The sequence below is a fragment of the Mycosarcoma maydis genome, chromosome 3, assembly GCF_000328475.2.
Source record: "Mycosarcoma maydis chromosome 3, whole genome shotgun sequence".
Classification (NCBI taxonomy): Eukaryota; Fungi; Basidiomycota; class Ustilaginomycetes; order Ustilaginales; genus Mycosarcoma; species Mycosarcoma maydis.
Window position 1 is genome coordinate 586,894 of NC_026480.1, and position 26,840 is coordinate 613,733.

At 54.2% G+C, this 26,840-nt stretch overlaps 9 protein-coding genes across 10 annotated transcripts in view; 3 read left to right on the forward strand and 6 right to left on the reverse strand.

The window, feature by feature from the left end:
* The window catches only part of UMAG_15073 (uncharacterized protein), a gene marked incomplete at both ends in the record, with an annotated part of 1,406 nt that extends 999 nt beyond the window's left edge, over positions 1–407 (reverse strand). The window contains one exon of the mRNA XM_011389844.1: positions 12–407. Within this exon, the coding sequence (XP_011388146.1) occupies positions 12–407 (396 nt within the window). The remainder of the gene's footprint in view (positions 1–11) is intronic.
* A 730-nt stretch (positions 408–1,137) lies between these two features.
* UMAG_11134 (uncharacterized protein) lies at positions 1,138–1,470 on the forward strand (the record flags this gene model as incomplete). Its single annotated transcript, XM_011389710.1, has 1 exon — positions 1,138–1,470. The coding sequence occupies one exon, from the start codon at positions 1,138–1,140 to the stop codon at positions 1,468–1,470; it is 333 nt and encodes a 110-aa protein (XP_011388012.1).
* A 1,804-nt stretch (positions 1,471–3,274) lies between these two features.
* Positions 3,275–4,321, forward strand: UMAG_01632 (uncharacterized protein; the record flags this gene model as incomplete). The annotated part of the gene is made up of 1 exon (XM_011389319.1): positions 3,275–4,321. One exon carries the CDS (start codon positions 3,275–3,277, stop codon positions 4,319–4,321), a length of 1,047 nt encoding a protein of 348 aa, XP_011387621.1.
* Positions 4,322–6,367: 2,046 nt separating this feature from the next.
* On the reverse strand, positions 6,368–6,955 carry UMAG_01634 (60S ribosomal protein eL19; the record flags this gene model as incomplete). The annotated part of the gene is made up of 1 exon (XM_011389320.1): positions 6,368–6,955. The coding sequence occupies one exon, from the start codon at positions 6,953–6,955 to the stop codon at positions 6,368–6,370; it is 588 nt and encodes a 195-aa protein (XP_011387622.1).
* A 1,846-nt stretch (positions 6,956–8,801) lies between these two features.
* UMAG_11135 (40S ribosomal protein eS27) lies at positions 8,802–10,038 on the forward strand (the record flags this gene model as incomplete). Its single annotated transcript, XM_011389711.1, has 2 exons — positions 8,802–8,804; positions 9,790–10,038. The coding sequence occupies 2 exons, from the start codon at positions 8,802–8,804 to the stop codon at positions 10,036–10,038; spliced, it is 252 nt and encodes an 83-aa protein (XP_011388013.1).
* A 423-nt stretch (positions 10,039–10,461) lies between these two features.
* Positions 10,462–12,419, reverse strand: UMAG_11136 (uncharacterized protein; the record flags this gene model as incomplete). Its single annotated transcript, XM_011389712.1, has 2 exons — positions 10,462–10,808; positions 11,321–12,419. 2 exons carry the CDS (start codon positions 12,417–12,419, stop codon positions 10,462–10,464), a joined length of 1,446 nt encoding a protein of 481 aa, XP_011388014.1.
* An 878-nt stretch (positions 12,420–13,297) lies between these two features.
* Positions 13,298–14,063, reverse strand: UMAG_01637 (the record flags this gene model as incomplete). 2 transcript variants are annotated; one of them, XM_011389321.1, is made up of 3 exons in its annotated part: positions 13,639–13,657; positions 13,764–13,816; positions 13,926–14,063. In XM_011389321.1, 3 exons carry the CDS (start codon positions 14,061–14,063, stop codon positions 13,639–13,641), a joined length of 210 nt encoding a protein of 69 aa, XP_011387623.1. The 2 variants fall into 2 exon arrangements, with proteins under 2 accessions (XP_011387624.1, XP_011387623.1); XM_011389322.1 differs by having other exon boundaries at positions 13,298–13,816.
* Positions 14,064–14,849: 786 nt separating this feature from the next.
* On the reverse strand, positions 14,850–16,391 carry UMAG_01638 (uncharacterized protein; the record flags this gene model as incomplete). Its single annotated transcript, XM_011389323.1, has 1 exon — positions 14,850–16,391. The coding sequence occupies one exon, from the start codon at positions 16,389–16,391 to the stop codon at positions 14,850–14,852; it is 1,542 nt and encodes a 513-aa protein (XP_011387625.1).
* Positions 16,392–17,454: 1,063 nt separating this feature from the next.
* UMAG_01639 (putative 1,3-beta-glucan synthase) lies at positions 17,455–22,812 on the reverse strand (the record flags this gene model as incomplete). Its single annotated transcript, XM_011389324.1, has 1 exon — positions 17,455–22,812. The coding sequence occupies one exon, from the start codon at positions 22,810–22,812 to the stop codon at positions 17,455–17,457; it is 5,358 nt and encodes a 1,785-aa protein (XP_011387626.1).
* Positions 22,813–26,840: the final 4,028 nt, after the last annotated feature.

A 26,840-nucleotide genomic window follows, 5' to 3' on the forward strand; every position in this document is an offset into this window, starting at 1 on the left:
TGCAAGTTTAGACCTCCACCTGCCGATAGTCCAGCTATGCCAAGAGAAATTCCGCCGCCTCGCCCTCCTGACGCGGCGTCGAGTGCGGCTTCGGCGGTAGCATTGAAGCGTGGTCGAGGCTGAGCTTCTGACAGCGACGTAGAAGAATTTGACGAGGAAGCAGAGGCCCTGAGTTCGTCCAAAATCTGTCGCTGGGTGAAGGCCGCTCTAGATGCTTTGAGGTCATTCTTGCTGGATCTACTGTGGTCGCTGCTTCTGACTATGGAGACATGGTAGTTGCGGATACTGGTGGTGGTGATTTGGCTGGCCTGTGCTGTTCGAGCCGAGACCACGACTGATAGTGAGGCGGCGCCACCAAGAACGCGCAAAGTCGGACCCACGGTTATCAGCGATTGTACTGCCAGCATTCTTGTAGAAACTTCTGAGCTCCTGTTGTGATGTCGCTTGATGTGATCGTGATCGCTTGGAACGGTTGATGCAAAGAACGGTTTGTGCGTCGCTTTTGCTATCCGACTGCCGAAGCGCAAAAAAACGTACCGGCCGGCTCGAAAATTTCGTGGCAGATGCTCTCCACTCCACATCTTGATGATTCAAGATTTGGCAAGTGGACTTGAGGCTCACGGTTGGCGCTTGTGGACTGAGCGCTTGTGACTGCGTTACAATCTTGAATCGTGAATCACAAACGACAGTGACCGAGTGCCACGCTGCAGCTCTATGCGGCGAGACCCTGAACGCGGATGTGGGACCACTTTATCCTATGGGCTGGCTAGATTAGTAGCTATCAAGCAACTCCTTGCCTCAGCACGCCATCCAGACTTGCCTCTTTCGCAACGCTGCTTGATCCACTCTTCATACGTCCAACGCACTTTCTCTCGCCAGAGACGTCCTCGCGGGTGTCGTTTGAACCAATCCATCATCTTCGCAGTTGCTGCCAACCCAACCCGTCATCGATCGCATCTTGGTCTCTTCTGCAGCGAGTCCTGGCTAGCTTTAGCTCCGAGCTCGACATCTGCCTGTAACAGAGGACCGTCACACCAACTCGAGCTAGGTACAGCTGTGCACCTTTGGGACGCCTGTCAAGCCTCGTACATATTGGTACTCGAAGGACCACTGGCGTATGCGCAACTATCGTGTAAGATGGGCATGACACACAAACAGTACCTTAGTGGCCAGCGTGTGTTCGGCTGCAAGGAATGCAAGACTCACCTGACCACAATCGAGAATCTGGTGAGTCGTGCGTTCAACGGTCAACATGGAAGAGCTTATCTTTTCGATCTGGTCACCAACATCAATTTGGGAGATCCCGAGGATCGCCACATGACCACTGGCCTGCATACGGTGCGAGATATCAGTTGCGTCAAGTGCAAGACCACGCTCGGATGGAAGTATGACCGTGCCTATGTGGCTGCCGAAAAGTACAAGGAGGGCAAGTTCATCCTCGAGAAGGAGCTCACTGTCGACGTCCACTAGCCGCTTGTCTCCGAGTGGATTGATCCTAGTCTTGGTCAAGATTCTTGTTGTATAGGTGTAGAAGGGCAGACGGAGCAAAGGTCGCTTTTCGCCTCTTTTCATTCGCTAGGACAGTGCACCGCACCTTGACGGCCTACAGCAAACAAGTAGCCTCGCTCCAGGACCTAGGCTAGATGGCACACAAATGAATTTCGTCCGAGCTAGAAGCTCTCCTGCCTTGTTCGGTAACAAGGCATCTCAAGCTCGATTCGAAGGGCAGAATCTGTTTCTCTGCATAGTGGTCAGTTGGGCCTGTGTCTACGCCGAAGCAATCGTCCTGAAAGCATCAGCAAGGATCTGGTCGCCCGCTGACGACATTGAACGGCGCAGAGAAGGCCCAAGAATGACCGTGCAATCTCGCTGAAAACGATGCAAGCGGTCGTTGGCCTGTCTTACCCAAGTCTCGATCAGAGTTTGTCGATGTCACGGTTCCGACTCGGCGATCAAAGCAGAGATGAACCGAACATGATGTTTCCAAATCAGTCCGAGGCACACGTTTGATACCTCGCATGCGCACTTTCGACGACGATTCGACGCATTCACCCTGTCTCTGGAGCGCGTCTAGTGTCATTCGGACATGTAGTGCAATGTGACGAAGCTCGTGTTCACATGAAGAGGCGAGAGAGAGAGAGAGAGAGAGAGAGAGAGAGCGAGCGAGAGAGCTTCAGACTCAAATCTGTCCGCAACCGTGAACCTGTCGTGAGAGAAGACTGTCAGAATGAAAGCCAGAAGACATTGTCAGACGAGCCGCTTTGGCATGCGCATCAGACTTGTGACTGTGAGTAGCAAAGGTCTCTGCAGTGATGGATGGCTTCGAGTGGCTGATGGTTGTGCGCAGTTGCACAAATCATAATGCTGTGGTGAAAGCACAAAGCAACCTTCTGTGATTCACGATTCACATATTCGTGCTTGGTTAGTATCCAATACTCATGACTGTGGATTTTGAACCCCACAAAAGCGAGCTGGAAAGGGGGCGCGAATCGACAAGGGGCATGCGTAAATCACCAAGACAGTTGTTGCGCGTCTCCTTTATTTATTTTATTATAAATAAAAACACACAAATTCAAACGGATCGACACGAGCGTTCCTGTACAAAATCACAATTATATTTTCTAATAAGCGATTCGTGAGTCTTGTTCGGCTTGGCAACAGAATCAACCTAAGTTACTGGTTACTATTCGGCTTGGAATGGGATCAAATACAAAATCCAAAGCACACCCTTTCTTTTCGCTGCACGTTAGAAATTTCAAGTAAGGCACACTGTCGCAGGGCGCTAGTCACAAGAGCAAAGACAGAGAGAGCAAAACAACACAGAGACAAATTCCAGGTTAATGCACACTCTCTCTCCCTCTCTGCCCTTTGTCTGTTGCGCTGGGCGAGGTCAAGTTTTTGAGACAGTCACAGAGTCGTGGGTTGGGTTCTTAGTCACAGTTGTGAGTGATGCCAGAGATGCTCGCTAGCATTCCAATCGTGGTTGCGGTTGCGGTTGGTGATGCTGCTGCTGCGCGCCGATCATAGGCCCCTTCACCATCCGCACCACCATCTCTTCTCAATCTCTCTCCCGTCGCGATCTCCCTTTTGATACTCCCTTGCCCATTTCCACCTTCCTTTCTGCTCGTCAGCATCTCCGAGTTTTCTACATTCATAGCATCACTCGCACTCCCACACAAAGTATCGGCGCTGTTTGACTTCCGTTCCAGTACACGTTCATCCACATACCCCACTTGTCCACCGAGCCCATTCATTCGTCACCCCAACGCCCCTCATGAAGTCGGTCAACCTCCCTACTGCAGCTGGCTCCTTGGCAGCTGCGCTTCTCCTCATCGGTTCCTCGGTAGCACCGGTTGCTGCCCAGTCCGCCGCCACCAACGTCTCGGCCATCCCTTCCAACATCTCGGCCACCTGCACTACCTTCCTCTCCACTCTCAATTCGGATTCGCAGCTCGACGCTTGCACAAAGCCTCTCCTTGCAGCTACCAAGTTGTACTCTTCCAATTCCACTGATTCCGCCGCTCAGCTCGACTCGACGCTCGCCGACCTTTGCTCGAGCAACACCGGCTGCGATGCCGACATCATCCGCCAGCGTCTCGACGAGTTTTGGCAAAACTGCCACACTGACCTTCAGAGTAACAATGCCGTCGTACAGGCCATGTACGACAACCTCTACATGATCACCCCGCTCGTCAACTCGATCTGCAGCAAGGACGAAAAGAACGACTACTGTCTCAAAACCATCGCAAAGGCAGCTGCCAGCTCTTCCCGTGTTCCCTCCTCCAACAGGCGCAGAGATCTCGCCGATGACCAAGACCAGGACGACAAGGAGGCTGATGACGATGACAACGATGACGACGATGACGACGAAGGAGACACTGTTGCTGAGCTTATCAAGAGGCAATCATCTACCACCACCACAGCGGCAGGAGAGAACCTTGGTGGCCTGTACAACGAGACCGAGATCACCGGCAAGTCCAACACCAACGCTGCCTTCCTCTTTATCTCTTCTTCCAGCCCCAAAGCCATCCTCTGCTCGGTATGCACGCAGAACATTCTGGCTTCCTACATCAAGTTCGAGACTTCGATCCCTTACGCCATCGGTCTCCGCACGTCCAAGATCTTGGCACCTCAGAGCGACATTTACAAAGCTGCCAAGACCGACTGTGGTCATGACTTTGTCGCCCAGGTTAACAAGATCGCAAACACCACCCAGTTTGCTGCTGTCGTCAGCAGCGCGCCTTTCGCTGGCGCTAGGTCTGGCGTCGCCGCCCTCGCCACCCTGGCTGCTTCCGCTGTGGTTGCTCTCGTAGCTCTCTAAACAGATGGCCGCATGGGCAGGCACATCGCGGCTACGCCATCCACACGCAAATGCTTCGAGGGATACTAGCTGCTGGCACGCGTTGTCATCCCTACCACACTTTTTTTTCATTTCCATACTGGCTCACTTCCAACGCCACTTGGAGGTGCGTGCCCCGTGCGTGCTGTTATTAGCCGTATCGAGTGTCGATCTATAGCTGGCATACGCTCTTTTCTTTCGCTCCTTTGTATTCGCTCTTTTGGCCTCTCGTTCGGACCGGCATGTTGTTTCAGTCGCGATGAGCTTTGTCTCTTCCGCAGCTCGGTCTATAGCTGTGTTTCTTCTTCTCGCTGCTTGTTTTTCCTTTTCTTTTTTTTGTCTTGAAGAGTTGTGTTTATGAATGTAGTAATGGTTTCTTTAGCTTGGTTGCGTGAGTGTGATTGGGGGGGTTAGAAGCTTAGGTGGATACGTTGGTGCATGTTGGAAAGCGTAGGGTCCAGAGACGAGGAGGGTACCGCATAGGGACCACATAGGTGAGGGGTGGACGGGTGGAAGGAGGTAGCGCTGTTTCGCAAGGGGATGGGATATTCAGGCGAATGTGGTAGGTGTACGGAAGCATTGGGCTGGAAGACGGCTTGGGATGGACTGGGGGGTGGGATAGCGACAAGAGGTGTAAGGGGGCGTTGTGGTGGTGGTACAATTGCGGTTGGTTGGGGTGAGAATTGGGCGGATGGCGAGTGGCCAACAAGGTGAGGTTCACGATTGGCGAAAGGATCAGTGGACGGGTAGAAAAGGGATGGTGAATGGTGCGACAGGCTGAGATTCTGGACACGCAAGGATCACGGATCGCGAATCAGCTTGAGAGTTGCGGGCGGCGACGGGAGGATGGTATGCAGACGCGCACGGTGTAGCTGGCACAAGCATGGTGCACTTATTTGGTATGAACTGGCGTCGGCGGTCTGAAGACGCAAGACGTGCTGCGGTACGTTGTTGACCTCGTCGTGTTGCACGTCCAACTCATCAAGCTCATCCACCAGTGGCACAGCATGCGCGTGTGGAGTTGCGCCAACCTCGCTGCCACGCGTTTACCAAACAACTTGACAGCTGGTTCATATGCACCACTGTGACTGCTGCTTGCTGCATCTACCGATCTGGTCGTCGTCCGCATTTCACAGTAGTCGCACCATGTGTGTTCCAAGCCGCGCGTCTCGGCGCGAACAAATCGTCGGTGGTCACAACCAACGACGTCGGCGTGTGATCGTGCAGCGCTGTGGACGTATGTGTTGCTAGTATGCACGATGCTTCCCTGCCACTGCACTGTGCAGCCTCTCCCGTGTGTCGGTGGCCCGAGACCAACAGCTCCACACCTCACCGACCGCGTGCCTGGTGCATCAGCCTCGACAGGCGCACGACCAACGGTCCTGTTCAAGCCAAAGTCGACCGCATCCGCACGTCGAGCCTCTATTCTACGCCCACCGGTGGACAAGGTGCGATTACTGGTAGGTAAACAACCTCCGTCTACCTCATCAATCCGTGCTCCCCGTATCTCTATTGGCATCCGCTCTAGCCTTGCACAAATCATCAGAACGCATCGCGTTCCACGTCGTATTCACGCACAAGATGGATTTGGGACAAGTGCAGATTGATTGCTTTTTTTTGATAACGACCGCCCAAGAAAGCCGATACGTGCATCAAAAAGGGTAGTATCGTACATGCTAGGGAAGCCGTCAGTGCCAACGAGATGGGAATCAACCACCTCAAGGCCGAGGAAGAGGGTAGGTGGAGAACATGAAATGCGCATTCGCCGCTCAACTAAACCAGCGGACGAGGAGCATATGCAAGGACGGAAGAGTGTGAGTGAGTATGTATGTGTAAATATCTTGAAAATCGACTTTGCTCCCAAGATCAAAATCAAAATTCCTGATGCGCCGAATGTAGTCGTAGACGAACAACGTAGACGATTGTACATCATGTGGTGATAAGACGTACGTGGCAGTAGAGAAACAAGGACGCTGAACGATAGACAAGAGAGCAAACGGAACCAACAATTCAAATCGCTGATCCAATTTACTTCTTCTCCTCGGCCTCGTTCTCGACAGCAATGATGGCGGCACGCTTCTCGAGCACACGCTGAGCACGGCGCTCGCGCATGGCCTTGTTGCGCATGCGGCGTGCCTCCATCTGGTCGGCAAGGTGCTTGGATCGCGCAGCCTCGGCCTTGGCCTTGTGGATGTGCTCCATAAGCACACGCTTGTTCTTGAAAACGTTACCCTTCGACTTGAGGTAAAGCTCGTGGTACAGGTGCTTGTCGATCTTGCCCGACTCGCGGTACTTGCGCAACAGACGGCGCAAGACACGCTGGCGTCGCATCCACATCACCTTGGTGGGCATACGCGCCTCCGAGGAACCCTTGCGGTGACCCTGGCCGGTACCACGGCCGGCACGCTTGGCGGCAGCGGTGGCACGCGCACGCGATCGCGAGCCACCGACGACGGGCTTGCGGATGATCTGACCGTCACGGATGAGCTTGCGGATGTTGGCACGCGAGTTGGCGTTGCCAATGTCGTTCTGCTCGGCAGGGTCGAGCCAGACCTTGCGCTTACCGCATCCGAGGACTGAGGCCGCGAGGCGCTTCTGTGTTCTAAGGTTGACCATCTTGAAGACTGTGTAGGGCAAGGCAAGACAAATCAAGCGACAGATGAGTCAGATCTACGTTCCAGCTGATAGGCTCTGGATCCGTTGTTCACGGAGACGCTCCTGCTCTGACGAAGTGAATGGACTAGTTTAGGGCGAGGCGCAGCGCAGGCACGAACACACATGCGCTGGGTTATAAAGATGTCGGTAATGGTGGAAAGGACATTACTCCCGGCTTCAAGCCAGACGCCGAGACGAAACCGAGTCCACCTCTGATGAGAGGTCGGTGTAGTGATGCATAAGAACGCAGGTCGCACAAGTAAAAGTCGAAGAGTAGTAAAGCGAGGCAGAGCCGCTTTGGCAGGGAAATAGCCCGACCAAGCCTCGTCGTGCGTGCCAGCTTAGTCTGTGTAAGCGAGTTGAAGAGAGATTGCTCTTAACATGATAGCAAGACTCTCGTGGTCGATCGAAAGCGAAAGATGTATAAAGGTGTTGCCAGGTCGCAAACAGAGGCTGGCGCTGCGGTCTCGATGCGGAACTTGGAAAGGGTGATAGGTAGTTGTTGCTTTAACGCTGAAGCTTAAAAATGTTGTCGTAAGGTAGCTAGCAAGATGCAGCACAATATTTTGATGCTGAGGAATGGCTTGATGCTGGGGTATGCTGTATGACCGAGGCTGTTAGGAGCCTTGTCGTAAAGTTTCCTCTGGCTGACAGTATTGCACTGGGAATGGATGTGTCGAGGCCGATGATCGTACCTTGTGTTCGTCTATATCATCGTCGAGAACAGGAGTGTCTATTCGTCGAAAAATGTGTGGGAAACACTTACGTTGTTAGGACTTGAGGGGGTCGGATGATGATGACGAGGAGAGGAAGAGAGATGATGACCAAACCTCAAAGTCGGTCTGACTGGCATTCAAGCGCACACTCAGCCACTGAGCTAGACACACAGACTCGCAAGCCAGATTTTTACAATCCAATATGGGCTGCTGGCGCGCTGCCTCGAAAATTGTTTTCTCGCTTTTTGGCGCGCTAGGCTCTGTTTCTACTCGAGACAGACGCAGAGCTGACTGGCTGACTGGAGTGTGTTATAGATTGTTGCTCGCTGCCTGCTGCTGCCTCGATGTGCATCAGCTTGAAGTTTGCACTCTGCTGCCTCTCTCCAGCTCCAACGCAGCACATTCCCACCAAAACAGTAGAGCGCAGCAGGCCAAAGATGGCGGCATCCAAGTCTGAAATTTCGAGACCCAGTAAGTCACCAGTCTAGGATGCTAAATTCACCTGGAAATACAAAATCGCATTATAGCAAGATTACATTCGTAGCTTCGGCCGAACCTTTGTATCACGTGCTTTTGACTTTATTAAAATAATCTCTGAGAAGTTGAATTTCATCATTTTTACTTCCTCTTGCGCGCGCCCTTTGTCTGCTAAAGTGCCTCGCTCGCTTCGTCTGTTGGAATGGTGTGAGAGTAGAGAGAGAGAGGGAACCTTTCTGGACTTGTATTCTATGACGAGAGCATAGTGGCTTCGCTGGCTGAATAGTTGTGAGTAGATCAAACTGCGCTCTGCAGCCATGGGTCTGCCTTGTTCTCTTCAGATCAGAGTTTCGAACTTGGCTGCACGGCGCGATAGAAAATCATACTGGTTCCAGAGCCACTGTGTCGGTTTGGTGTGCCTCTTCTCCTTGCGCGCGCGCAAACTTTACTCAGCAGCAGCAGGCAGGTTTGATCACGAGCCAGAGAGTAGCCACGCCAGCCACTGTCATTATGGCAGCCAATCAGTCAGCCAATTGTGAGCAACATCGACAAACGCCACTCGCCATCACCCTTCTCTTTCCCCCAGTAACACACTCACATCCTCATATATCAAGATGGTAAGATATCTCCCTTCTATACTTTCAGCATATGTCTCGCAGCACAGCAGTACACGCCGACAGCAGTGGTCCTAGCTCGACGACCCAAAATAAGCGATTCCAACATCTCGACAACGGCCAGCATGCAAAGATATATCGGACAGCACGAGAACGGCTTCTCCTTAACGGCAGTAAATGCGATGTAGCTCAGAGAAATGTCATCCGCAACCATGTTCGAGGCATCTTACGACGTGTCACATTGACATTAGCGATGCTGCGCCGCTAGACGCCTCGATTCACCTGGCTTCGTTTTGCGGCGATCCTCGCTTTCGTTCGATGCTCCTCGATCCGCCACCGCTCTCACCACTCAGCATCCTACCGTCAAGGACTTGAGACATGCGGCTCTGACAGACCTCGAATCAAATTCGTGTTGGCTACTTCGACTCTCGCCACCTAGTAGCCTCCTTTGGTTACGGACGCTTGGCATTGGCGCATCGATGCTTAGCTTTTCGACGTTGCGGTGAAAAACCTTCGATATAGAGAGTTTCTAGGGTTTATAAAAGCCAATTTCGACACTTGAGCTCACCAAAGATCACGCTCCAATTCGAAGGTTGCTCTCGTACCAAATCCAGCACTGCATCATATGGCTGAGTAGCACTGCGCGCTCTCCTTCGACAGGTTCACGCAGTGGATGAATGTCACATTATAGCATGGACCTTTGCATCTGCCTTCATCACATCGTATCGGTCGACTGCATCCAACTCAGGCAAGCGGATTGTCTGACTACGCTGCAATACTCAGCATTTGCAAATCGCATCGCACTCTGACTTGCACACCAACCTGCCAATCTAGCTTCTTGGAAGTCATCAACCTCGACACACGCCGAGAATCGCCAGCCTGCTTGGAATTTGACACTGCGCTGCGAGACTTTGCGCGACACTTTGTTATGCAAGCGCACAGAATCACTGACCCTTTGGCTCACTCTTGTTTGATTGTCACTGCTCAGACTCTCGCTGTCGACCTTTTGAACCCCTCCGCCGAGCAGCAGGCTCGCTCGCACAAGCTCAAGCGACTTGTGCAGAACCCCAACTCGTTCTTCATGGACGTCAAGTGCCCTGGCTGCTTCGCTATCACCACCGTCTTCTCGCACGCCCAGACCGTGGTTGTCTGCGGCTCGTGCGCCCAGGTGCTCTCGCAGCCTACCGGCGGTAAGGCTCGCTTGACCGAGGGCTGCTCTTTCCGTAAGAAGGCGTAAGTTGGGTTGTTTGCATGAAACTGTGAATACCCTCCTTTTCTCGCCTTCTTCCGCAAAAAGTTCTTCGACCAGCATCTTCGCAACTCCAAACAATCAATCGAAAAAGGGATGTCTCAGAGGTCACATTTCCATTTGCCTTTTGAGGCGCTTCATCCCAGAAAATTCCAAAGCTGCAAGCAGCGTCTTTGGTATTTTTGCTCTTGTAACATCTTTCATCGGCCTTTCTCTCTCACACGCATGGCTCGTTTATTCGTGCATTGCGCCTCTACATTGTCGTAAAGCGTAATAGCAAGCCCAATTCCACAATCGCAGCATGCTTTTGTAACTCGATTCGCAACCTGATTTGCACCTGCCAAACTAGGGCTGACTTGTCTGGTAGTATGAGGGGTTTCGAGATGAGGTTGAGTTGGTTGTGTAGATGCGTTATACAGACCAGGGAGTGTGAGGCCGAACTTCGTAGCCTTCGGAACCACGGCGTACGGAGACACGTTTTGGGCAGTTGACGGGTTGGGTATCGGGATCGTGGGGAGGATCGAAGTGGTGAGGGAGGGGATCGAGCAAGGATGGAGGATGGGGGAGATGGAGTGAAGAGTGTGAATCGGAAGAGGAGGGGGATGAGTTATGGGGAAAGCGCGTTGAAAGCGTAGGATCCAGGATGGGGTTCGAGCGCTCCGGGTAGGTGAAGGGAGAGCTTGACGATGCCCAAGTGCGACGAGACGGGTGCGGACGACTTGGATCTTTGGGTGGCCATCTGTATTGCGAGCCTGAGTCTGTATGCAGCACCGAGTCAGTGACAGTGTCGAGCGATTCGTGGATCGGTATCTACAGACAATATCCCTCACCGAGCCGATGCGAGAGCCAGCAAGCAGAGACACGCACATCGGTCCATCCAGCTTGAAACGATACGGAAAGCAATGCTCCACTTTGCCTAACGCCAGCCTTGAGCCGGGCAGACGGCACGCTCCGCCGAAGCAGTGTGTATGCATCAAGCCGATCGTGCGCATACCCTGTTAGTGAGCCGCATGCGCAGCGTGCGCAGCGTGGTACCGCAATCGCGCCTGCTGTCGATGCCAGTTCTCCCAGCGCAACCGGTGCATCACGGAAGCCTCGAGCTCGGGATCGACATAACTCTCTTGATCGTGCACGTCAACCGAGTATGTCAACGAGTCGGTGCACTGCTGCCGCTCGCCAAGCGCCACATGGCTGTCCTGCAGCATGGTCTGTAACATCCAATGCCTTGATTTATGACTGCGAAACGAACCCCAAGCACGACTAGACTTACCTAGACCATTAGCAACCGGATACTTCAAGCCATCACCAGCCATCCTCGCACCGGCGCCCGGTAGACACCACACCAACGGGCTTGCGCCCAACACCTGGCGCACGTTTCTCCACAAGCCCAAATCATAGGGATACTTGACCTTCCTCACCCTGCCCCTGCGGATCATGGTCGCCGTGCGATCCTTTTCCCAACTCTCGATCGTCGTCTGGTTCACCGCCAGGCAGTAGAAGTGATACAGACTAAAGATGCCGACGAGCAAGATGACCGGGATGCACAGCGCATAGTTGACGACGAGCCAGACCAGCTCTCGCGCACAAGGCTCCCTCCAGTAGGTGTACGAGTTGAAGCTGTCGAGCACACGACACGAGATCATGATCAGGTGGTACAGACACGTCACATCGACGTAAAAGAGAAAGCGGATAAAGTGCGCGTGGTTGAAATGACCGACACAGTTGGCGAGCCAGGGGCAGTGGTGATCCATGCGCAACACGCAGCGCTGGCACGTCTTGCAGTGGTGCGAACGTGGCGGTTTGAAGGCGGAGCATGTCTTGCAGTACCGCGGTCGGTAGATGGCCTGTTTGAGCTCCAGAGACGGCTCCTCTTCGGCGACCAAATGCAGATGTTCGAGTTCGGCAAGCGAAGCAACCGGCTCCAGCGCAGACCACTCGGGCTGCCACCCTGCAGGTACGCTGCCCGCATCCGTGGTGACGCAGAGCCAGTAGTTGTAATAGATAGCCAGCAGACCCAAGTTGAAAGGCACCAGCACCGCTGCTAGCGCCTGTGGTGAGAACGACGGTGTCTTTTCGTAGTACGGCAGCATCACATACAGCTGCGACGAATAGCCCAGGACGGCAATCAGTAAGAGAGTCAAGGAGACCCAGATCACTTCGGTCCAGCTGAGCGGCGTACGACGACGACCTGTGAGCGGTGCTGTCGAAGCTGGGATGTCACGGTCCGTGAACGCGTCGGATTGACCAGCTGCTTGGTCTTCGTACGCCAACAGCGGCCGAGACTGTCTGTTGATAGCGAGTGCTTCGATTCCGTCATCGTCACTCTGGGATGAAGGGTAGGCACCATCGTCGGGATCTTGGTTGGTCATAGTGCCATGTCTGACTTGGATCAATGGTGATCGCACTGGCTCTTGCATGTGCCTCTCTGTCTGCGTTTTTAGTGTCATGACAGCTGCTCAAGCCGATGCGAGTCGAAATCAAAGCGCTAGACCATGTGTTGTAGCTGTACACATCGCCGGCGCAACCGAAGCCAGATCAAGGTGGCACCCAATCTCGATGGCGGCTCCACACGGCGTTAAGCCTGCGCAGTCGTGTCTAGCTCGATAGTCGTGTGCCTGCGCGAAACAAGTCGAAAGTCGGTCCTGCCGATGTGAAATGCGATGGATCACTGTGTGATGTTTCCGAAGCACGATCCAAGAAGCCATCGAACCCATCGTGAATGACGATCTGAGCGTAGACCCTGCTTAACTATTCGTGATTCGTGATTGTGATCCACGATTTTTGGGCACAGCCAAACAAAGCACGAATTCGAATCGTGAATCAGCGTGCGCGGGAGCTACGAAAAAGCGCGAGTGTGTTACTTTTCCTTGGCAATCGTGAATTGCCGTCACCACTCGTCAGTGCCACATGACAACGCTTCCACGTTCAGCTTTGGCTCGTGCAAAGTCGCACTCTGCACAGCCATTCGTGTGGCGATACTCTCAGACGACCAACAGACTCTGTAGATGGATCGAACGGCAAACATAACAAGGTGGCAGCCTATATACAAGATGAGGAGAATCCGTAGCACGTCAATCGGACCGAGAGCGAGATATTACTGGAAACGACAAAGATGAGGCAAGTGCAAGGTTGGTGTGGGAGATGCTGTGGCAGGATAGCTGTCAATGGAGCGCCTGCACCTGCATCCACCCCACGAGCGTGCCATGAAGGGCGACCATCGTGAATGGTCACCGAAAGTGGAATGCGGTCACATGACCACACAGCACGAGTTCTGCTTCTTGGCCGTCTTGTAGAACATCTTGCTCTGTTCGCTGAGGGTGCCGGATTTCTCGACGAGCTTGTCGAGATCTTCGCCGCGTTGGAGTACCGAGTCGATGGTCTTGTGCAGGACGATCTTGGTTTCGTCGAGCTCCTGTTGTACCTTCATGATGGTATCTGCCTGGCGTGGGTCTTGGTAACGCTTGACGTAGTCGACGGATTGCGGGAACGCGCTTACGCCGAGCAACGGTTCGCCCTTGGCAGGAGCAGTAGCAGAGCCCGTGGTGATGGCGTTGACTTTGGACTCCCACTTGGACTTGGGCACCTTGATCACAAACTCATCGAGCGTCTTGTTGAGCAGCGAAAAGGCGACGCGCACCGGGTATTCGGTGTCGGTGATCAGAACGCCAGAGATGCCGTCCGATGCGGGACGCGAGTGAACGTGAGCTACGTACGAGTTTTCCTGTACCGACTGTCGCTGTGTTGGCTGTGTTCTCTCGGCCACCGTCTGTGCAGTAGGTTGGTACGATGAAAGCAGGGAGTTCTCAACACGATGGTCAGTGAGCCGGTCAGCTTGACATTAGCGAGGACGAGCGCGCACGTAGCAATCAACTTACCCTTGCCATGAATCCCATCATGTCCTGAACCGTGGAACGCTGGAAGAAGGAAAAGGAACCGAGCTCCCATGCTGTTGTCAGAGGCACAGCACCTGCCCCGGGCGGGTTGGCAAGAATGAGCAAGCCGTAGATCTGCATGTGGGCTGTATTTGGCTTCTCGTCGCGAATAAGCGATTGCTTCGTCTGGTAAGGGGTCAACTTGTCAGCTGGGTGTGCACGAATAGAGTTAAAAACCACCGATGGTGAATAACGGGCGCAACGGTTAGCTGATTCGTGATTGAGTCCAGGATGATGAGGTGGAGGTGGTTGACAGAGTCAAGAAACACACACGCACACTCGCGCTTCACAATTACGAATCACGAATGTGAGTCGTGAGTGACACTTTGATGCGAATCGTGAATGTGCATGCACAGTCACAAGTAACGCTGCATGAATCGTGCGTGAATCGTGAATCGTGAATCGTGTGAGCCAAGATCGAGGCGACACGCCACGTCCCTGAGCCGCTCACAAGTCGACCAAATATACGTGATAAATTCAATTCAATCATGAGTTCGTGATTTGCTTACAGCTCAACGATTCACGATCCACCGATTCACGATCCATTCACGATCTACGATTCACGATATACGTGCTTAATTCACGATTCACGAATCACGGGCTGACCAACTTGAGCCGTATGAGAGGCGGCGCCTGCTTGACCGGCGTATGTGGGTGCACATCTCGGCTGCCAACGACGTTGGATCTAGCCCGACACCGACCTCACACTGCCATGCTTCACCGCGCAACGCTTGTGTCAGACTCGTGCTGTTCTTGACGAAAACCTCTCCATGTTACCCAGGCAGAAAACACCAACCCAAAGCAATCAATACACGTAAAAACAATCGTGAATCTGACTTGATCCCCAAAGTCGCGCCGCTACCCCTGTCATTCCTTGCCTTCGACCACTCGCCGCAGGAACCCAAACACGGCGCCTGCGCGGCGTCGATCGCTTGGCTCTCCCTCCTCCTCTTCCTCCTGTCGCTGGCCTCCTTGCTTGCGCTTCAACAGCGACGTTTTCGCTTCACCGACTGCTTTTTTGCCTGGCACTTTGGAAATCTTGATTCTGCCCGAGCCGACGCTGATGCCCGCTACGCCGATGCGCGTGAGCTCGAGTGCATCCAGCGGGATGGACGTGTGCATCGAGAGGTAGTGGTTCAGCGCGGGCAGCAGAGGCTCTTCTAGCGGTAGACCGTCGAGCAGACTCATGCATACTTCCCAGGGAACGGTCAAAGTGAGAGAGCTCAAGTCCGGTGCTGGACCTGTCACAGTCTGCTTCTCGGCGCCGTCCGATTTCATCTTGAGCGGAAAGGCAAACACCAGCTCCACTGGCTTGACTGCTGCATCCGCCTCGCTCTGCTCTCGTGAGCGCTCGACGCCGTCGCTGATCCCCATCTCGCTGCGCGTCTCACGCACAACCAGTTGCGCCAGTGCCTCGAGTCGTGCTCCGCGCAACTGCGACGCCATGCCAGCAGCTCCGCTTGCCGACGAGATGCGACAGTCGAATCGTTTCTGAATCCAATCCAGCGCATGTCCCAGCACAACAGGTCCCACATTCATCGAGGTGGCTACCAGCGGATCCGAGCTCGCCGCGCTTGACGACGGAGCCTTTGTCGCGATAAGCGCATACCGGCGACTCGTGCGCGATCGCTCGTCACGCGTGCTCGACGCAGGCACAAACACAATGTGGCAGAGCTCAGCTGGTGTTGCCTCCTGTGCTGCCCTGGAGCGCAGCGAGGTGATCTTGCCCTTTGCACCCTCCTGTGCTGCTGCTGGTTTGCCCAGCTCGATCTCGATCGCCCACGGACGCGCTTTTGACTCGCCAGATTCATTCGAAGCCTGCAACGCTCGCGTGAACTCGGCATCCTCCAAAAATCCGATGCGCACCTGACCGACTCGATCGATATCAGCACGACGCCTGCGCTCCGGTGGACGAAGATCGCCGCTTTCAGCATCCCGCGTGTCGATCGTGGTGCCAGTTGATTCTAGGAAACCGAAGCCATCGCTCAGCCGCAAGTTGATGTAGTGATGCAGTTCGTTCTGCAGCATCTGGAAGAGTGGCCGAGACACTTCCTGGATCGAAGCTGGCAATGACGAAAAGTGTAGCGGAGACACAGTGTGCAGTCGCAATGTCCTGTCTAGCAAAACACGTTGGGTGTATGCCCATCTTGTCTCATCCTGCACAACTGCAGCCGTCGAGTCTCGTGCGCGTCTGCGAGCATTCGAGCTAATAGTGCTAGACTCTGTCGCAGAGTCTTCGCCCGAGCGACGTGAGACGGAGCCGATCGATGGAGAAGGTCGAGCGTCTGCGCGCTGCCTCTTTCTTGGTGAGGTGTGCTTGCTGGTCGCTGGCGGTCGCTTTTGAGCACCACCAGCACGCGATGCTGAGATGCCTTGATCCAGCTGACTACGCGATGAGCTAGAAGACATAGTTACAGCAGTGACAGATGCGAGCCTGGAGCGCGCCTTTTCTGCGGATGCGCGCGTATACGGTCGCAATGCTCGATCGAAGCGGCTTGAACGATAGAAGACGGATGGACGTGCAAAAGCGTAAACAAAGACGGCCAAAGCAACTCTGCGGCGGGTTTCGTGAGTGACAGAGCCCCTTCAGCGACAGTTGCGCTGTTGATACTGGTGATAAAGGTGCTGGTGGTGGTGGTGGCATTGGTGACGAGTGGATCGCACGTCGAGCACCGTGATCCAGAGGGACTATCATTCCGTGATTCACGATCGTCGAAATGTCACTCATCTCGAAAAATGCAAACAGCGCGTCACTCTCGTTGTGCGTCCACAGTCACGAGTGGTGCGTGTCTAGATGCACCATCTGCAAGCCAGAAAATCAATTCCAACACAACTTCACACTCCACGTGCCAATACACAACTCACCAGCGCGTCGACGCGACCAGCTGACCCTCTCTTGCGTGACCCTCATTGGACGCCATCTGAATTTCAGAGCGGTATCTTGAGAATCGACAATAGATCGTCCCTTTCTAACTCCAGACTTCGCAAGCACAACCACTCAGAGTAAGCATAAGCATCGCGAATGCCAGCAATTTTGTTTCGAATCAGAAAATGGTCCATTCAGTTGATGCTTTGTGCAAAAAGCAATGATGCAAAAGTGAGGTGGGAGAGACTGAGAAATAGGGACAAGAAGAGTGGCATGGAGAGAACTAACTTATTTGACAGTAGGAGAGGGCAACAGGGAACAGGAGAGACGCAGAGATGCGAAGCAGTAGCCGACCCATGATTCTAGCCATGGTGGCCAGCAAGTCGGCCAAGTGACTTGGTCGACAGCCTCTCCTGTTTAACGTCTCTATGGGGTAAGGAGGCGACAATCGCGAATGTTCGCGACCATGGAGGCAGATGGGCAATTGGGACAACGAATGTGAGAAGGTATGCAGGAGACGACAGTTCGAGAGGCGGCAACAAATGCTGAAATTTTGACTGTGCTACGACGATCGCAGCTTCGGATTTACGTCGTTGGCGACGGCGCTTAGAGCGACTTGCAGAACGAACAGTTCAGCTTGATCGTCGACGAGAAGACCGCCGGCAAGATGATCAATGCCAAAAAGATCGCGTAGGCGAAAATGAACAGGATCAAGTATCGCCATACGATCGACCTTCGCTGCTTGCGCTGACGAAGCGAGAAGATGGGCGCATGAATCTGCTTCGATGGTCGCAGCCAGAAGAGCGCCGTCGAGTGCAGCTTGTCAAAGTACGGAATGAGGCATGGCAGCGACAGACCAAACAACAGAATGTGCGCTGTCAAGAAATCGGCCGAAAAGAGCGACATCTCGATGATCTTGACCACAAATTCTCGCGCCGGCTGGCTGAACGCATGCCCGCCAAGACCACGGCCATACCATCGACCCGTCCACCAAGCGCGGTTTGTCTCGTCGTGCTTGAGCTCTCGCGAGAGAACCAAGGCGATCAAGATCTTGAAAATGGCTCGCTGGATAGCGATCACCGCGATGACACCCAGCACCGCGTGCGAGGCATTCCACAGCTCGAGGAACCACAGGAACTCAAAGGCAACAATGACACCTACAACGGCGAGCACGTGGGCGATCGAAGCCATGATTGATCCGAATTTGGCACAGCAGTTGTTGAGCGCAGGGCCAAGGAACATGCTGATCAAGAAGAGCACCAACAAGATGGCGGCGTTCCATACAATGGGACCCAGCGCGATAATGGCGATACGCACAATAGCACCCTGAGGCGGGTCTCCGGTCTGATGGAAACTCTTGACGAAAGCATAGGCGACCACAAAGATGACGGCAAGGCAGATGGGGAAGATGACCTCGGCAAACAGGATGGTCCTCCAGCCAGCACGAGGAACGTCGCCGGCCAACTTTTCGCTGGGGTGTCCAAGACGCTTCTTCTTGTAACCAGTCACCTTGGTTCGGCTTAGACGGCAGTAGCCGATCCACGAGTTGGCGTGACTGCGGCTGTTACCACGCGACATCCAGCGAAGGAACTCGCGATAGTCGATGATAAAGTCAGAAGCAGAGAACTGATGAGGGTTGAAGAGGAAGGGAGCGACGCAGAGTGCCAAGATCGAGATCCAGAAGTAGATCAGGTGTGGGATCCAGAGCGTGAGCGTGATGTAAAGCAGCAACAGCAGCAGACGCATCCCAGAGTAGATCGACGGTCCAGCGAATCGGCTGTAGAGCAGTGCAAAGCTTTGACGCGTAGTGGCGAAACCTCTTCCGGTGGCAATGTAACGCGCACCGCCAAAGGTCAAATTGCTGATGATCGAGTGCGAGTAAATCATGGTCGAGAACACCTCGAAGATCGGACTGAGACTCATAAAGTGCTTCGCCAAACGGATAAAGGCCGAGATGGCGCCACGCTCCGAGAGCTCCTGCAAGAAGAGCGGCAAGAAGGCAATCATAAAGACGAGGAAGATGCTGATGATGGTACGCTTGATCCAGAGGAAGACCGGGTTAAGATAGTAGCAACCGCCGGTACCCACGATGTACTCGCTGTTGGTGGTAGCGCATACGCGCAACTGCGAGTTGAGCGTGCCGATGAACACCATGGTGAACATGAAGAGCTGCACCGAGAGGATGACGAGAATGTTGTTGATGTGGAAACCGGGGTGACCGTAGTAGAACGTGAGGAAACGATCGGCGGGTAGCTGCGTGCCGAGGTAGTAGTACTCTCGCGACAGCATTTGCTCGCCCATTCCGTTTCCAAGCTTGGTGGTGAAGTTCAAGATGGTTCCGAAACCGAGATCACGGCCCTTACCGCACTGGTAGTACTCGACGTGCTTGATGCGGCCACCTCGACCAAAAGCGGTCATACCGGCATAGATATCTTCGTTCAAGTGGAGACCCTTTTGCGCCTTGGACACACCGCCGCGAGTGGTCATGAAGATGGTGTTGAGGAAATCGGGGTGACCGTAGTGCAGCTTACCGCCAATCTGTGCAAGACCACGACCGGCCATGGTACCGAACGTCTGTTCCTTACCGGCAGCAACGTCACCGAGGATGCCAATGTTCTCAGAGAAAATGTACTCTCGTGCACCGAGAATGGCGACGGGTGCCTTGGCAAACTCCTGATGACCGGATCCGTACGGGTTCTGGTTCGAGACGTTGAAGGACTCAAACTCGCCAAGCACGCTGCGCACCTTGAGACACTCCTCGAGATAGTTGTCCTGGTTGGCATCGATAAGCTGTACGTACTCGCCGCGGTTGAAGATGATGGCGTGGTTCTGGTTGTCCGACTTGCCATCTCCGAGAATAGGGTTACCGGGCAGCTCAACGCGGAACTTGGGGCGACGCTTGCCGTTGGGCAGAATCTCCGAGTGACCGTCGACAAGAGCAGAGAACCAGCGTGACTCGCCACCTTCCTTGCGGGGAGCCTCCTCGTCGAGATAGGCAATCTGCAAGTCGGGGTAAGCACGGAGCAAGAACTCGGCATTCTCCTGTTCTTCCTTGTTAAACTTTGAGTATCGCTGCATGGAGATGACAAACTTGAACTTGCGGCGCGACATGCGTTCAAGCTCACGCTCAAGCTTCTCGGTGTTGCCGCCAAACAGTTGAACCACCTCGGGGTTCTCGACACGGTAGAGCAGCTTGATGGCCTTGGAATAGTTCATGAATCCGGACACGGTACGGTAGAGCGTCTGAGCACGCAGCGACGACCAGATACGCGTTCGTAGCGTGTACTCGGGCGCAGCCGACTTGAAACCGATGCAGTAGAAGGGCAGATCGTCCGCCTTGGCCGAGTTTTTGGTGCCAGATTTCTCGTCGCTATCACCGCCAAAGGGCGAGTTGCCGCCAAAGCCTTGCGACTCTTCGGCCAGGATCTTGGTGTCTTTGACAAAGTTGTCCCATTCCACAGGGTGAAGCTGTTTGAGGTATTCGAGCAGCGTGACACGCGTGTTCTGGTCCTCCTCGCGAATAATTTCACGGAGCGAGAGCAGGATCTTCTCGGAGTAGTGGGGCACTAGCACGGTAAAGGTGGGCATGGCGTCGATGGGCAGCGGCTCGGGGAGGGCAGTGGTGAGCGACTGGGCAAAGAAGCTGATTCGACGTTCAGCCTCGGAGCCCTTGGGGAAGAATTCGGGCTTGATGCCCTTGTCGGTCTGGCTGATGAAGAAGGTGGGGGCACGAAGAGTGCGCTTTCCGTTTTCGCCGGCGGGCACCTGGTGGTATAGCAGCTTCTGGACGTGGTCAATCGAGAGCAAGTGCTCACGGTACATGGAGATGATGACGGCGTTCCAGACCTGCGAGACAAGCACCTTGGGTTTGTACTTGATCTCCATATCGGCGGTGGCTAGCAGCTTGGCGTAGATGCGCTTGGGCAATCGCTGGAAGATGTCAGACCAGGGCGTCCAGATGGACAGACCCATGTGGAAGGACCAGCCGATGGAGAAGACCGTGTTCCAGATGACGTACCACAGGAACGTGTCGAGGAAGAAAAGGCAGAGATCCATGATAGTCATAAAGGTCAAGGCAAAGGCGGGCTGGTTGGCACAAAGCGCGCTACCAAAGTACTTGTCGCTGCATCCCTGCACCTTCATGGTGATCATGACGGCGAGAGGATCGCGGAACGAGAGAGTCAGGAAAAAGTATGACTCGGTGAGCTTGCATCCAAATACGAGCACCCAGAGGAGGATCGAGACGGCACGGTGGCTCTTGACCAGAGGGGCGTACGAAGCCGTAAAGGTCTGATTGGCCAGGTACTTGCGCGCCTTGCCTGCAACACGATCGCCAAACATGCGGCCCGAGGGAACAACCGAGAAAAGGGCAGTGATGCATCCGGCGACGGCGAGGTGAACGATGGCGACAATGTTGGCAACGTTGCCCTTGTTGTTGAAGCCAAAAATGTAGACGGCAGGAGCGATGGTGAGAGCGAGACAGATGGCGAGGAAGATCATGCGGCGCATGAGATGGCTCGTGTTGTTCCAAGTGGTAGGAATGTACGAGAACTCGGCCATGGTGGCGGCAATCATGATGAAGGACGAGATGGCACCACCGAGACCGGCGGCCGAGAGCGACTCTGCGGTGGTGGGATTACGTGAGCGGGCGTAGACCTTGGGAGCGTTGTAAGCCGTGTAATAGAAGAAGACCGAGATGTGAAGAATCCAGATACGGTTGAAGTTGACGAGAAGGTGGAAGAAGGAACGCTTCTCCTTGTAGGTCTTGAAAAAGACACGGGCCCAGTCGATCTTGTCAAACTTCATGAAGCGCTGGCTTGGAGGCACGTCAACGAGGCGCGTCTTGTCGTTGAGGATAATCCTGCCGATGCCCTCGGGGTACCAGAAGAGCTGATTGACGTCGTCGTAGCCAATGATCTTGTCGTGGTCCTTTTCCTTCTTGACAAACTTGCCATCGACGACCTCGAAGACCTGGTCGCGCAGGAAGCGGTAGAGAGGCTTGACGACGGCACGAAGGTAGAGGCCTTCGGGCACGGGCTCCATGCGGTTCTGGCACTCGGGCGAGCGGTAGTAATCGTCGGCACACTTGAAGATAAAGCAGAGACACTCGGGCACGAATCGAACCTGGCCACCTTCACCCCAGCAGAGCAGGTAGAGCGCGACCTGACGGGTGCGGTCGTAGTCGCCCATCTTGAGCATGGCGTCTCGCCAGCGGGCCGAGGCGGTCTGGAGTGACTTTGCGCTGGCCGACTGCAATTTGGCGGCGGCGCTGCCGGCATTGCGGCCACGGTTGGCCATGCTTGCGGCACGGGCAAGGCCGGGGTTCTGCACCTTGCCGATGGCGTCGTCGAGGTCGAGCTGAGCAGCAAAGTACCACTTGCGGTAGTTTGCATGCTCGCCGCCAATGTAGTCTGCGTGGATGGTCATGAGCGCCTGCTGTGGGGTCATGCGACTGGAACGCGAGTCGAGCATGATCATGAGGTGGTCATACATGTTGCGCATGTTGTCGCGCTGGAAGCCAAACTTGTTGGCCAGATCGATGAAAATATCTTCAATCTCCTCTTTGGAGAGCGGGATATTGTGCTCGGCGGTCCATGCGGGATAGGGCTCGCGCTGACGGTATCCACCACCGGCGCCTGCGTCAGGGTAAGGGCTCGATATGCCCGAGGGAGCGTAAGACGCCTGACCAAACTGGCTACCGGGGCCCTGAGCGTAACCACGCTGGGCGGATTCGGTAGAATAGGCATAGCTTTCCTTGTAGTTGGCGCCCTCGTAAGAGTCAGCGTCGTAGCCGTGACCGGGGATAAGCTCACCGTCGGAACGTTCCGAAGCATACGTGTCTCTGCGTTCGTTGGGAAAGTAGCTGGCTTCGCTGCCTTGATCCTCGTGGAAAGCAGCACCGGCGAACGGATTGGTCGGTGGCTGCTGGTGCGGAGGACCGCCAGCGCCGTGATGGGACGACATCCCGTGCAAAGAGTTTGTGTGTGTAAGTGGAAAGCTGGCAACGATGGCCGAAGTATGCGATATGGAAGGTGGCGTAGCGAGGAAGAGCTGGTAGTAGCAAGGTTTGAAAGGTCAAGGCTCAATAGGGAATGGTTGCGAGCCTATCAAAGGACATGTGATACCAGTGAGGGACGGAGCTAATCTGTGCGTTGATGCGAGTGGATGATAGGTAAAGGTCGTGTCGTGAATACGAGTGATAAAAGTCGAAGAGACGGCGGTGCAAATGGCGAGCGTATGTCTGATGCTCTGAGAGAGCAGACTAGCAGAGGTCGATGAGATGCTAATGACCAATGACAGTGTCTAGAGCGTGTACGTGTTGTTCTCTTGTCGCCTCGACCTTTGAGTTGAGCCTCTGATCGCGGATGGCGAAAATGGCTAGGCGGAAGGAACGGAAGGAACGGAAGGAACGGAAGGAACAGCACGAAACGTCGGAAGATGGTAGATCAGGGTTGGTCGAGGAGGAAAGAATGAAGACGGTGAATACGTAGATCTGCCCAACTGAACAAGGTCGAGTGGAGCGAAGGATGGGAAAGAGGCAGCGAGCGACAGCATCGACGAGGAAAAGGAGTCAGTTGGGAGATGGCTCAAGAGCAACAGCAGCGCGGAGAGCAGCCAAAAAAAAGGGCAAACGTGCGGTCTCAATCAAAGGATCCTGGAGACAGCGGCGTGATTCCAAAGCGCAGACGAGGCGTACGCAAAGGCAGTGTCAACAGCCAGACAGAGCCACACACAAATGACAGCGAATCGAAGCTGATGCGCAGATTGCAGCTCGTCTTGCCACACTTCTGAGCCACTGACACTGAGACCCGAGCCAAAGAAAGAAAGGGGCAAGGCACTAGAGCAAAGGCGACACCCCTCAAACGCCCCTCTCGCTAACCCGGCAGATCCAGGCGGGAAGTGCAAGGAATTCCACAGCACAGTACAGCGCAGCCAGCACAGCGCAGCACAGCGCAGCACAGAGCAGCACAGCCCGGCGAAAGCCAAAAGCCAAACAAAGCCAAGCATACGTGAGTCTGGGCTGTAGTGGCCTCGCCGAGCGAATGCACGCAGTGCGCGTCGGTGTGTTTATTTCATTTCACAAAATTTCGTAGCTCAATCACGATCACGAACAAGTTTAACCACGAATCGCGAAAATCGTGAATGGTGAATCCCTTCCAATCACCATCACATCATCAGAGCAGAGGCAAGAGAAGAGAAAAACAAGACAAAAACATTCACGATTTCCAGAAAAAAAAAAAAGGGTTGTCGGCTGCGTGATCCCATCTCCTTCAAAGTTTGGCTTTGACGCATCTGAGAACGTCAATCGTGCTTCGATTCGATTCTGATCGTTTTCCACTGTGATTCCCTCATTGAACAGTGGTCTATGCGACGACGACGACGACGACGACGACGACGACGACGCTGTAACACTCGACAGCAGCACTCCTTAGGCAGAATCGATCGACCATGCTGTCGTCGGTGTGTGGCAACCAAGTGGTGCGCGACGTAATTTCAGGGGCTATGGGATTTTGGCTGGCCAGATAACCATGCAACCATTAGCCAGCAGAGCGCTTTTCGCTGCAAGGTGGCAGCCGACAGGCAGGCAAAGAAACATCAAACGCAGAGCATCTGCACAAACGCTGGCGAGCGCTGGCGGGGACGGCTCGGTGAGAACAGTACACGGAGTTGCACACCGAGCCAACCCTCATGCCAGTTCAGATCGGTTGAACGGACGAACCTTGTCGCAGCAGCGCCGATCGACGCCCAACCTCTCTGCTCTAGTGCTAAGATGAAACCCCATCAAGATGGTCGCGGCTCGGAAAGAACCACGAACACGACGTTGTTTCGAGGTTATTTGTCTAAAATTGGCTCGCTTGTTTGTATTTATTCCATTCTTCGTGATTCAAATTTCACGGCTGTAAGATTTCATTCATTTATACTTCGTGAATTGCATTCGACTAAGTTACGCCGTCTGGTGCTGTGTGAGAACAAGTTGCTGATGTGCTCCGTGTCTCGTAGCACATGAAGCTGAACCCCAAACAGCTCTGCAAACACCGCACACCGACTCGTGAGTCTCGCTGATGGCAAGCGCCGCCTCTTGTTCGATCCACCGTGATCGTTCACGGATGCCTATCCGGCCCACCAAGCCAAAGCATGGCTCTCTGGACGTTCGGTGTGTGAGATGTCTATCATTGCAGCGGAACCCGAGCAGTCCAAACACAGACATGTGAACTCTGCAGCGTCAGTCACGAATCACGAATCACGAATCACGAATCTCGTGAATGGCTTCAGCGCGTGAGTTGCTTGGAAGGCTTTGCTGCGAGTAATTCAAAAACCGTCGGGAATGCGTCGACACTTTGGACGAATTTGAACTTGGACTTTGGCTGTCTCGTCTTGGCGCTGCTTGGCCGTCCGTAGCCAAGATCCTTGCTACAACTCTGTGACGCAAGCAAGGATGCCACCCCATCAGAGCAAGCAACGACGGTAGAAAGATGGTTGTCCAAGTGGCTCTCAGGTCCCCCAGTCATGAGTGAAGGACAACACCAGCTCCTATTCTAATCTTACCGATGCCCACCTCCCCGCCTAGATGGCTGGCTGCCGCCGCCATCGTCCAATGAGCGCAAGTCATCGGCTTGAATACCTCGAAGCGGACACGACGCTGAATCAAACCAGTCCGTGTAGGCATCCTTCACGTGCGCCGATAACATGCTGTGTGTCGAGGCAAGATGAGTCTCGCCGCACGAGTCGGCAAATGACAGCAATGTTGGCTAAGAGCCAGCCAGACCTGTGCGGTTGAAGAGGCCGCCGGCTTTCTCGGGGATTTAGATTCATCAAAGGGGTACAGACGGCCTGTCCTGGATGCCTCGATCTGGACTACACATATGATCACGAATTCCAGCTCGTAAGACGACGATCCATGGTCCTCCTTCTCAGGTCACGAACCACGTCTGGCGGCTGCTTGTCGCGCGGTGAGGTTCCTTCCATATCGGAGGGCGAGCTAACTTTTAGGATGGGCTTGAGATCGACGCTGCATGGTGATGATTGGATCATGCAGCACCGTAGCTATTTGGTGCCAGCAGGGCGTGTTACTCTACATTGATCCTTGTTGTTTGTGTCTGCAGCATGCGTTGCAACCACGCAGCCGTGCATTGGTGTTTGTTTTTGTCTTCCAGGTGTTTGTTTGTTTTTCGTCGTATTCGCTGCAGCTTATGGGATCAACAAGGACCTCAAGTCGGGAATGCATCAGCCGAGGGGACAGAGTGACGCGCCACGGTCTCGTGCGAGTCGTCGCCGTGCCGCAAGCCAATGTGATATAGTGTGAGCATAAGCATCGACTTGACAGTTCCAGCTCAGTCTCGTGGCAGCGTGTGGCTCAAGAATTGAGAAGCGAACAGACTTTTCGCAGCCTTTTTCTTACACCATTTATGCCAGTTTTTTTCTGTTTTGTTCGATGGCATTTTCAGGTTTAAATCGATATCGCAAGCTAAATTCACGATTCAGTCGTAGAAAGACACTGTGCCACACGAGCCAAAGCCGAAAACCGGTGTTAGGCTGATGCGTACGTGGGCTACGGGCTCGCGGAAGCTCATGACCGATCGACGGTGGTTCGAAGAGCAGGAAAAGCGGACATGTTCGAAGCTGAACCTCGAGCTGCTGCATGCCAAGCACTACACTGTAAAACACAAGCTACAACTGTGAAATGCCGAGGCAAGACTCCAACACGAAAGGTTTCTCCTCTCCACCCTCCATGCATCCTGCCCTGGGATCTTGGAAGCGGCAATCAAGAGGCACTGCGCCTGCGACTGAGCACCCCTTTCGCCTACGCCAAGGCAAACTCAACGCTGGCACAGCCACGTCGCTTGTCCCCATGAGCCGATCCACACAACTTCTTGGCAGGCCGCATGCTGACATCTGCAATTCGTGCTCACACAACCAAAGAAGAAGGAGTGGTTGCTTCAACGCCAAGAGATCATGTCACTCACCCCTTCGAGGGATAGGAGAGTCGGCTT